This window comes from Hipposideros armiger, unplaced genomic scaffold, assembly GCF_001890085.2.
Source record: "Hipposideros armiger isolate ML-2016 unplaced genomic scaffold, ASM189008v1 scaffold_860, whole genome shotgun sequence".
Taxonomy (NCBI): domain Eukaryota; kingdom Metazoa; phylum Chordata; class Mammalia; order Chiroptera; family Hipposideridae; genus Hipposideros; species Hipposideros armiger.
This window is the reverse complement of record NW_017732210.1, coordinates 2,100-13,793: the sequence shown is the minus strand read 5'-3', so window position 1 is coordinate 13,793 and position 11,694 is coordinate 2,100. Positions and strand designations below refer to the sequence as shown.

At 35.9% G+C, this 11,694-nt stretch overlaps 1 protein-coding gene across 1 annotated transcript in view; it reads left to right on the top strand.

Moving 5' to 3' along the window:
* The window catches only part of ATP6V1C1 (ATPase H+ transporting V1 subunit C1), a 20,566-nt gene extending 9,854 nt beyond the window's left edge, over positions 1-10,712 (top strand). Inside the window, exons 2-9 of the mRNA XM_019629558.1 lie at positions 305-396; positions 1,125-1,223; positions 3,429-3,497; positions 6,841-6,933; positions 7,041-7,134; positions 7,857-7,954; positions 8,808-8,934; positions 10,085-10,712. Coding sequence (XP_019485103.1) covers positions 305-396; positions 1,125-1,223; positions 3,429-3,497; positions 6,841-6,933; positions 7,041-7,134; positions 7,857-7,954; positions 8,808-8,934; positions 10,085-10,180 — 768 coding nt within the window. The 3' untranslated portion in view covers positions 10,181-10,712. The remainder of the gene's footprint in view (positions 1-304; positions 397-1,124; positions 1,224-3,428; positions 3,498-6,840; positions 6,934-7,040; positions 7,135-7,856; positions 7,955-8,807; positions 8,935-10,084) is intronic.
* The last annotated feature ends 982 nt before the right edge of the window (positions 10,713-11,694 follow it).

Here is an 11,694-nt window from a genome sequence, read left to right as displayed (position 1 = left end):
TGGCCTAGATTCCATTTACATGGTTTAAGAAGTAATACAATAAATAATTAAAATACATCTGGACTAAAACATAATCTTTAGTAGAAAAGAGTCACATGGAAATTACCAATATTATTTTTTAAATGACCTTTTAAAGTTGTGTTTTTAAAATAGAATATTTTTACATCAGGAATTAGTAGTTTTTTTAAAGTTCAGTTTAACTACAGCTACTTTAATTGTATTAGTAGAGGCAGATTTAGGAAAATCTTGCGTATGTATATATATATATATTATTATTATTATTATTTATTTATTTTTTTTAAAGGGAGTGACTCAGATTGACAATGACTTGAAATCTCGAGCATCTGCATATAATAACCTGAAAGGAAATCTTCAGAATTTGGAACGAAAGAATGCGTAAGCATATCAAGTATTTGTGAATATTCAGAATTTAGGGAAGCATTCTAGCATACACTGAATGAAATATTGTTAATGAGTTCCAACTGTTTCTATAATAAAACTTGAACACACTTGTTTTGGTTGTTCTCCTTGTAGTGTGACTGCTACAGGTGTACCTTTAATCGTTTAACTATTGAAGTTAGGCATTTATATCCTAGAGGAAAGTTGCTTGGATACTATCCAGTGGTGTAAACTGGGCAGGACATTTCTGGGAGAATAATTGAAGACTGATTTGAAAAAGTTGATTATTAGATTAACTAACCAAAATTGCCTGGTATCAAATGATACCCTGGAAGAGGCAGAAACACTAAAGGCTGTGCTTAGATGATATAATTTCATAATTACAGTGAAATAGACTTTAATTGATATCTAATGAATAACACTTTCCCAGTCAAGGTATTATATATGTAATCAAGAGAAGAGCCCAGCTTCATTAATTAAAGCAAGCACAAAGGGAGACAGATGCTACAGGCAAACTTTGATAAATGTTGACATTTCTTGGGTTGCAGGGATGAGAAATATTCAGCTAAATTTTGATGACTTACAAAGTAAAAATGTTAACTAGACTAATCCCTCTCTTGAGATGTCTATATAGTATATGTAAATATAATTAGCTTGCTATTTCTTTACAAGTGCTATGGAAGCACATAATTATCAGCCTAATGATTTTTTTTCTTCTTCCTCAGAGGAAGCTTGCTAACTAGAAGTCTAGCAGAAATTGTGAAGAAGGATGACTTTGTTCTTGATTCAGAGTATCTCATCACATTACTGGTCGTAGTTCCCAAGTATGTCTTTTTATTGAAACGTTTGTTTTTTTTACTTATTAAAATACATGAAAATGTTAGTATCTGATATTGTAATTTGAGGCTTTCCATAAAACCCAAGTATAAAGAGACTATCACCTTGTCATTCATTCTGTCAACCAACATATATTCATGTGGCAATACAATGGAATTTAGTTCATAACTTGTGCCATCAATTATAATTTGAGATTCCAAATCAAATTTAGCAGCTTAGGGCCGGCCGAGTGGCTCAGTTGGTTAAGAGCTCGCTCAAGAGTTTGAGCTCTGAGCAACAGCAGTTCGATGCCTGGCCCAAGCTGAGCAGCCGCTGAGCTGCCAACAGGTGGCAGGATGGCTCAGCTAAAAAAAAAAAAAAAAAAATTTAGCAGCTTAATAGAGTTGGCTCATTAAAAAATTAAGTAATGCTAAATTATTTTATGTAAAAAATTAGATTTTGACTTTTCAAAATATGAAGCTCTTTATATATATATATTTTTTGTTTTGAAAAATCTTTGATCATTGGTTAGGATGAATTAAGTCTTATAATAACAAGCAAACGATTTAGTGGATTGTGGCTTAGAACATTTTTTTCTGTAAAGGGCCAGAGAGTAAGCATTTTAGACTTTGCAAGCCATATGATCTCTATTATAACTCCTCAACTCTGCCATGTCAACTTTGTGGTTATAACTGAAAGCAGCCATACACACAATATGTACACAAATGGATGTGGTTGTGTTTCAATAAAATTTTATTTACAAAACAGTCACAGGCTGTGAGCATAGTTTGCTAGATTAGATAACCCTTTAAAATATCCTTTGATTAGGCCTTCTGTGTTAATTAACATTTGATCATAGTTAACTTTGGTAAAATGAAACCTTTGGACAGTTGGACGATTAGAAGCGTGTGTGTGTGTGTTTGAGAGAGAGAGATAGAGAGTGAGAGAGAGAGAGAGAGAGAGAGAGAGAGAGAGAGAGAGAGAGAAACACTATTAATGTTTTCACTTTTGACTTAACACTGAGAGAGAGAGAGAGAGAGAGAGAGAGAGAGAGAGAGAGAGAAACACTATTAATGTTTTCACTTTTGACTTAACACTGAAGTCTTGTTATCAGGGAATCTTTGGAGGATCCAAACTGAGATGGGGGATTAGGGAACATCATTGTGTGAAGTCTTCCTTTGCTGTGCTCTCCATTTTTATCTGGTTAGGAAACCAGAATATTGGAAAACGATGCCTCTTGGAATAGACTGTGAAAGTACCTCTATCGAATTTAGAGTGGCTACAATAGTCTGCTTTTTCCCTCCTTACTGCAGAGAGCATTATCCTTTGCTTATGGAGAAGGGCTTAAACTAAGGGTTTGGCTTCTAAAGTTGTATTTTGTCTTTTAGTAACATAACTCAGCCCTGCTATATTAGAACACTGATTATTTATAATAAATTTTTATGTATCTGTGTTTTTATAATACATAGGAAAATAACCTTTGCCCAGATAAAAGATTTGTGTCATTTAACCTTATTTAATTAAAATTTGTGTTTAAAAGCAGTTTTCATAGTTTCCTGTACACTGTAATTGAAACATAGGACCTAGGGCACCTTACATAGTGAATTATCATCTATCCTGGCAAATATAAAAAAGAACAAATATTACAGTTCTTTATTTTAAATTACAAACATAATTGTCTCTTTCCACACTCCCCAAAGCCAGTGTTCTCTAGAGAAGGTTATTGCACAATGTTCTATGGCAGCATAGTTTGCCGTCACTTTATTTACTCAATACTTCCTGGTACTCTGTGCTTTTAGTAAATATATAGTTTCATCCAGCTTTTCATAATGGCCACTGAAAAGAAATGATAGTGATTTGGGCATGACCTTTTTCTTTCCTTTTTTTAATGAGGTAATACATATCAACCCTAAAGTTTGAAGATAATGTAGAATCTATACTTTGCCTTACTTCCTTTCCAAACTTGATTCTAGGATGTGCCTCTTTTGCAATAGTTGCTGCATATAAGAGGGTGGTGAACTACAGTTCTTGCTTCACTCAGTGTATTTGAAATTCATTCTCTGTAGAAAACTTGAATTGTTTTGTTAAGTAGATTTGAGGTATACTTACTGTAGCCACATTTCCTGTTTGTCCTACCGTTTTTTCTCTTTGTGGACATGGCAGGACGTAGGACTTGCTCTTCTTTTCCAGCACTTATTGTACATTTTCTGCAGGTTAAACCACAACGACTGGATGAAGCAGTATGAAACGCTCGCTGAAATGGTAGTTCCAAGGTCTAGCAAGTAAGTGGCCATCTTTGTAAAACTTCTTTCTTTCCTAGAATTCCTTTTATGGTTTGGATGTTGGATTAGGAAATGTCTGTGCTGTCTTTCCTTTGTGATACATTTACAGTTTTAGAACCATCTTTCTCACCTTATAAATAAGTTAGCTATATTATCATACTTTTAGACCTGGAAGGGACTTTGCACAGTCTGATTGACTGCTCATGTTTATAGATGGAGAAGTTTGAGGCCACAGAGATGCAGTGGTTTCCCCAGAGTCACATCTTATTAATGGCAGGGCTCGAACTAGAACCCAGGGCTCTGGTGTAGCACTTTTTCTGCTGCACTGTGCTACCTCCTGAAAATTCTACATTTAATATTATTGCATACCTATGAAGTGTTTATAATTCTTCATTTACCTTGCTTGCAAAGGAAGTGTACAGAAATGGCTGCTAGAGTACTGTGTTGATTTTGAAATATTCACCATCACTTTCCAGTAAACATAGATTCTACCTAATCTTTAAAAAACAACAACAAACTTTTATTAAGCACTTTTTAATTTATGGATTAACATACATTGTTTAATTTGATATTTACAACAATTCTGTGAAGTAGTTTGGGCAGTTATTTTTATAGATGAAAAAGCCAAAATGCAAAAGACTTAAATAGTTGACGGAAGCATATGGCTGTGCAAGTGCCCAGTGGCAAAGTTAGGCCTAGAACTCAGGTCTTTTAACTCCAGGTCCTGTACTCTTTGATACTATATCATGTCATTTTTTCCTATGTTCTGCTAGTCCATACAAGATGTTCTTTGAGAAAACATTAAATGTCATGTATATGTTCCCCCCAAGGGATTCTTTTGTATGTATATGCCTCAGGAGGTGGCAGCGTGGTGAAAGAAAAGTATAGGCGATGGTAGGAAGTGGTATCAGTGGGGCCAGGCCCATGACATATTTTCCAGTTTCATCGTGTCATATGGGAGGTAGCTTAGTATAATGGGAAGACTCCTGCACCCAGGGATCTGAGTTCTGTTGCTGGTTCTGCTACCAGCTTGCTGTGTGACCTGGGATAAGTCTTTTAACTTCTCTGGGCCTCATTTTCTTTACCTGTAAAATGAGTATAGCGCCTTCCCTGTACATGTTATGAGGTTACTTTAAGGCTTGAAACAGTTTACAAAGTATAAGGTAACATGATTATGATTGTGGTTTCACAAATGCTGATTTTTTTGAGACCTATACCACAAACCTGTGCTCATGAATTTTTTTTTTTTTTGGTGGCGGGGTGGGAATACCTTCCACTCACACCAGCCCTTCACATGGTAACTGAAGACTAATGTTGTGTTTTGATATTAGTTTTCCACTGATGTTCTCTATCCTGACAGATAACACCTCTGATACCTTTGTGCTCTGTAAGGCATTTATTATAAAGTCATAGAGGTTGACTTTATGTCTGGGAGGCAGGAGACGGACGAGGGGAAGGACCCTGTGCTCACAATATGTCCTCCCAAGTTCTACATATGCCAAGCCTGAGTTCCGGGGGAGTAGTGTGTAGGCTAGTTAAGTAGGCCCAGATTTACAATGAAAGGACTTTAAAAATATTACTTCAGAGGTTCACGTGTTTTTGAAAATCACTTTAGTAGTTTCAAGGAAAAGGTGTTAGGCAGTCACAGTTCAGTGCAGGCACTACCTGTGTTCTGAATGATGCAAGCGTGCTCGCTGACCAGCTGAGAGGTCCAGCTCTCCCCACTCGGTGAAAACACCTGTTCCACCTACTTCTCTGTTCAAAAGACATTTGGAATCACTGACTTGAAAGCCTGCTGTTTACATACAGTCATCAAGAACAGAGCAGTAGCTCAGCTAGCACTGGGAAGAGGATGGGTAGTTAGTTCATGGCGGGCAGACAGACTTCAGCAGGTTAGTCTGGAGCTTGCCTCCTGTTTGACAAACATCTCTGTGACTCGATGCTGGGCTTTTGGTTATAATGTCATTGTTCTAAGTGCTTTATTTTTATGTCACTTATAAGCAGTAATACTTTGACTTGTTGCTTTTTGGCATGATACTTGAGTGACAGCTCTTGGGAGGAGTGAAGATGAAAGTGGAGTTCTGAGGTAGAAGAATAGATTGAAAAATACCATCTTCAAACCTGAAAGAAATAGTTTTGCTTTAAAAATAAACGAAGTCTAGCTATTTGGAAAATATTTGACCTAAGTCTTAAAAGATTGGACAATTTGCAATACTGCCATTATTGTGTGGTTACGTGCAGGGATGTGTGTAAATGCCATATCAATAGAATGGCCAGAGAAATGGAGCCTGGCCTGCTGTTCTGCTTCTTTTTGTTGGAAAAACTGTTCAGAAAGAGGTGCTGCTCATGTCCTTTCAGAATCACCGCTTTCCTTTTTGTCTGTCTGCTTTTGCTTGTTAAGATAGTCTGATTGGGTCAGATCACTGGTTAACGTCTGCCTTTCTCTGATGTTGGAAACAGTACCACAGACACATTGTGCTTCATAGAGGCTTTAGTTCAGGGAGCTATAATAGCACCAAAGGCACAGGAGCCCAGCTAGGAGGGCCTAGAAAATACCACGCTGGCCACTGTGCAGAGGGAAAGTTCTCTTGTGTTTCACAACAGAGGTTGCAAAGATCACTTTTATGAAGAAAAGCAGGGAAGATGTCCTGACAATGAAACAGGTAGGCTGATGAGGGAGCAGAGAAGATGGCAGGTCTTTTCCAGTGATGTCCGTGAGAGCTGTGACTGGGCAGAAGTGATGACCTCACTGGGACCTTCCAAAGCCTAACAGGGAGCTCTACATGCATAACAGTGTGTTTTTCAGAGGGTATTTAGACAGTTGCATTAGTCAATTTTTGATGTAGGGTGTGATGGGAGAAAAGGAAGGACCGGAGGCAGGAGATTCTGGCAGTGCAGGGATGGTACGTCAGGTCTCGGGGGTGGGCTAGGCTGGAGGGAGGAAGAGAGAATTAGCTTTCCAGAAGAGAAGAGGATACTTAGCAGGGAAGCAAGGAGACTCTGGAAAGAAACCAGCTTTTAGACAACTTCGCCTGGGCCAGCCTAGCAGTGATATGGATTGAAAAGCCTGGTTCTTAGAGTTTGGATGCTTTACTTGAGTTAATGTTTAATATTGTTGGTTAGGAAGAAGTAAGTGTAATATAGGGCTAAGGCATAGTAAACAAAAACATTGTAAGCACTCAGTGTCTTCAGTTTTTGAAGCAATACAGATGAGTAGCGCTGAGATGGCTTGGGAAGGGCTGCCACATCCTTCTGTCCTCTTCCGCTGTTTCTGAATTGTCCTCAGTATGAAAGACAGTAAATGAACACAAAGCTTTAAATGAACCTTGTCTTTTTTTCCCAGTGTTCTCTCAGAGGATCAAGACAGCTACCTTTGTAATGTCACCTTGTTTAGGAAGGCGGTTGATGACTTCAGGCACAAAGCCAGGGAAAACAAGTAAGATGATGATGATGATGATGATTGTCTGTTTTTTAATTTTTAATTTGTTAGGTCACCTGTACATAGTGTGGACAATTTAGTGTTTTTTTTTGCCCCAAATGTAGATTCATTGTTCGTGACTTCCAGTATAATGAAGAGGAGATGAAAGCAGATAAAGAAGAAATGAACAGGCTTTCTACTGACAAGAAAAAGCAATTTGTATGTGTTCTTAATATTTAGTGTTATCAATGTTAAAGCAGAAGACAAACTGGTATTCCTTTTCTTTGATTTAAAAGAAAGCAAAACTTTTCTGATTTTTCTTTTTAAAGCATTTGATTTTAATTATTTTTTCTATTAAATAATTAGAATGAATTCTAGTTTTGATTTCAAGCTTAGATCTATGAATAGTTATCTTAAAATACATACCTTGAAATAATTACTCTATCTAAATCCGTATCAGAAATTAATTTTAAATGTAGTGTTTTGGTTAATGCCCTGTAGTGGAAGGTATTATTTAATAGTTTTCTTTTTTCAGTAAGATTTTTCATTTTCTTGAGGAAAATGTTTTTAATGCTGTAATCTTTTACCGAAGAAATTTGTATTTAAACCATTGAATTAGCATGTTCTAGGCAAAATGGGGAACAGGGATGGAACTGTTGTCAACTTTCTTGCCATCTTAGGGTGTAGGATTATTGTGAAGACCAAAAGCTTATATGGAAAGGTGAAGTGATGAGTGAAAAGGTGTTTCTCTTGTAATGCAAGAGGAAGTAAAGGCAAATTCCATTTAAAATTATTTCTAAGTACTTTGTAAACCATGTTATCTCAGTTGGAAAGAAAACTATCCCTAACCAAGTTATGTCAGGTAAAGCTGATTGGTTTTCTAGTTCCTAATTGCCATTTTCAAGACCAAGTTTGTGGTGATTTTTTTTTTTCTTTTATAGGGACCACTCGTGCGGTGGCTGAAAGTGAATTTCAGTGAAGCGTTTATTGCTTGGATTCATGTGAAAGCGTTGAGGGTTTTTGTTGAGTCTGTTTTAAGGTAAAGTTAATTGAGAAACTTGGATCTGAAGAGTTCATAGATCCCTTCATATTGGACCTCTTTATTATAACACACAGTCCAGTAATAGGAAACCAAAGGGCCAAACCAAAGGGCCAATCATGAGGTAGAGATTGTCAGTATCATGCAACTTTTTACATGTGTATTAAGTCGTGTCCCTGAACACCAGGTTTAGAAAAACAGATCCATGCTGCTGTACTCTTTGATTCTTTTCTTATGTACTTATTTAAAAGCAGATCATAAAATATTAGCCAGTGTTTGTTTAAAAGAAAGATCTTTCAAATATTTATATGTAGTTTGGTATACAGTATACTAATGACTTCTTTGAAATTATTTAACCTAAAATATTTAATATTTTGACATACTTAAAATCTAAATCATCTTGTGATCTTCTGTATATGTTGCTCATATTAGAAATTGTTAAAAATACTTATCTGCAGCTATGCTCACTATTTTTAAATTACTTGGAATTTTCAAAGTAGGTATGGGTAATTGCATGTTTATCGTGAAAGTATTTACTAAGTATACATATGATCACTATTTACTGAGGATATCACTCATAGATTGATTACCTTAAAAACTGAAGACTAATTAAAGCAATTCCTAGTAGACAGTTGGCTCTCATTTTAAAGAAAAATATCTAGTTGACAGTGAGGACCAGAGAAGGTTTGAGTTTCTATGTATATTAGTTAAACTTGTAAAGGTGTTCATTAAAATGAGATACCATCTTCCCATTAGCTATGATTAAGGAAGAGTATGAGACTATTTGCTTTAAAAAGAAAGTCTCTGTATATGTTTGCTTGTGTCACATACTATATTTTTGCTTCTTTATAAGGTATGGCTTGCCAGTGAACTTCCAAGCAATGCTACTTCAGCCTACTAAGAAAACAATGAAGAAACTAAGAGAAGTATTATATGAATTGTATAAACATCTAGACAGCAGTGCAGCTGCTATTATTGATGTAAGTATTTATTAGATAGCCTCATAGAATAGGAACTAGAATGAATTTCAGGAAGAATTATTGGAAAAGGATAGATAGAAAAGGGGTAGTGAATATTGTGATACCCAATCTTTTTTTTCTTTTTGAGATTCTTAGTTAGATAAACATAGCAAGTAATTTACCTTGTCTACTCTGTTTTCTGCTAGTTAGAGCTGTACCTTGCTTCACAGGATTTCTAAAAGCCAGTCCTTATCTTGCTATGCATCAGATATTTATAGTTGCAGAAATACAGAATCAACCAATGATAGTAGTTGTTTACAAAAATTATAAATTGCAGAGAGGAAGAAAATAAGTAACTATTTTAACTTTATTTGGTACAAATAATGGAGTTAATAGATGAACATTTTAAAGGAAATTTGTATTTTTATAAAATATAGTATGTGCTTATATCTTCTTTTAAACAAAATATAAACAAAGTATATGTGATGTTTTTTGTCATTGTTGTTTAAAATTGTAGTGGGTTTATTTTATATTTTTTATTTCAAATAGCTTGATTTTTTTTTTTCCTCTTTAGTTTGGGATAGTACTATCTTACATGTGCATTATAAGTTAAAAAAATCACGAAAAACCATAACAAAATCAGGGTTTTTTTTGTAGAAATGCCTTTCTGCATTTTCATGGAATTGTCAGTAAAATAGGTCTAAATATTTAATACATAATTTTCCACCAGTAAATTCTTATAACATGCATATATATAATACACAAGTATATTTTTAAAATCACGCTTGGTTTTATCCAGCATTCTATAAGCCTTGTATCCCATAAACTCAGTACCCCACGCCTGAGATTAGAAAACAATTTTTTACAATGTATATTAAAAAGGAAGGTAGGGTCATGGTTAAACACATATAGTATGGCTTCAGAGTCAGAGTGTGTGCTTGAAGCTGGCCTTACTGCTCATGCTCTGTGTTTCCCAGGGCAAGTCAACCGCCTGAGATTGTTTCCTCATTTGCAAAATGGAGATAATAATGCCCAACTCAGATTAAATTAGCATAAATACATAATCTTAGTCCAGAGTAGGTATTTAGTGGTAGGTAGATGGTGATACTTTTTATTGCTTTGTTTGCCTTGTGTAAGTGCATAATGGAACGATTTGTCTGCTTTTTCACAGGCACCTATGGATATTCCAGGCTTAAACCTGAGTCAACAGGAATACTACCCCTATGTGTACTACAAGATTGATTGCAACTTGCTGGAATTCAAGTAAACTCGAGCTCCCTGCAGACAGACCTGACCTTGTGTTGGTGTATGCTGACAGAAATAGGTTGCAGTCTGACAGCACTTTTAACTCTTATCACCCTCCGCTTGCTTCTGACCCCTTTCCCAGGTGAATTCTTCCATTGTGGTCCATTCCCAAACATTTTCTTTTTAAGGGAAAATATATTGTCTTGTTTCTTTTTATTGGTCAGGTCTGTAAATGTGTACTAAAAAGAAAAAGAAATCAGAGTCTATTTATAAACAGAATAGTTTATTTAAAGAGGTCTTTCCTCATCGATGTTGTGGTATGCATAATTCCATTTGTTACTGTTGTGCACAAATGCCTTGTTTACAAGGGAATGGTGTAAACATTTATACCATCTGTTCACTGTATTTAGTAGACATAACTGTTTAATAGTTACTGAATCGTGATGTAAAGAAATGTACAATATTCAGATATGTGTTTTCTGAATGTTTCAAATCACAATCTCTGAGCACTGTTGACACCCACAGGAGAGAATAAAATTACCTGTGCAAAGGTGTATTGTGGTGTGTGTAACTTCAGAAGATTACAGTTCAGCTTGAGGGTTTAATAAATGGTATCTAGCTAACTTGCCGTGCTACTTTCAGGATTTTGTTACATACTGAGGTGTGACCATTTGTGTCCGACTGGCGTTATACTTTAACTGTGTCAAATTTGGGTCAGAGCACAAATTTGAAGATCATTTTTATTTTTATTTTTTTATTTTTATTTTTTTAGCTGAGCCATCCTGCTACCTGATGGCAGCTCAGCGGCTGCTCAGCTCGGGCTGGACTCGAACCACTGTTGCTCAGAGCTCAAACTCTTGAGCGAGCTCTTAACCAACTGAGCCACTCGGCCGGCCCTTGAAGATCATTTTTAAACATATGATAGGTATTTACACTTGGACCCTAGACTCAGCTCTCTCACATAATTAGGAAGTAGGGCCAATTTTGAATTAAGTAGAGCAAAACTATCCAGCTTTCGTCATTTGTTTTGCTAAGTCTATATTTTACACGTTTCCTTTTTAAGATCTATAATTATAAAAGCCTTCATTTTGACATTTATATCATTTATGACATAGTCTGAAAATGGAGGCATTGCTAACCTTAAAAAAATGTAAATGACTTAGTTTAGCCTCCTGAAAGAGCTTTTAAAAGTGGGTTTCTTGGCAGTGCTACTCTGCCTATCACTCATAGGCTTGTAAATGGGAGAAAAACGTTTACATTTCATTTTAAGGTTTTTTATAAACTATTCCCTTTTCTCTAGAAATTTAGTCTCCAAATTATTTAGCCTTCAAACTTATTTCAAAAGTTTATATTGTTATTTCAAAAGTAATTGTTAACTTCAAACAAATACAGACTTCTATAAAGAAAAACATGAGAGATGGTGCCTGTCCCCTCCACCCCCTCAGCCCCATTGCTTCTTCCCAAGGAAGTGGGTGTACTCCAGGCCTTTTCTGCATCTCCACAGCCTCTCGCGCGCGCTCTCTCCCTCTCCCTCTC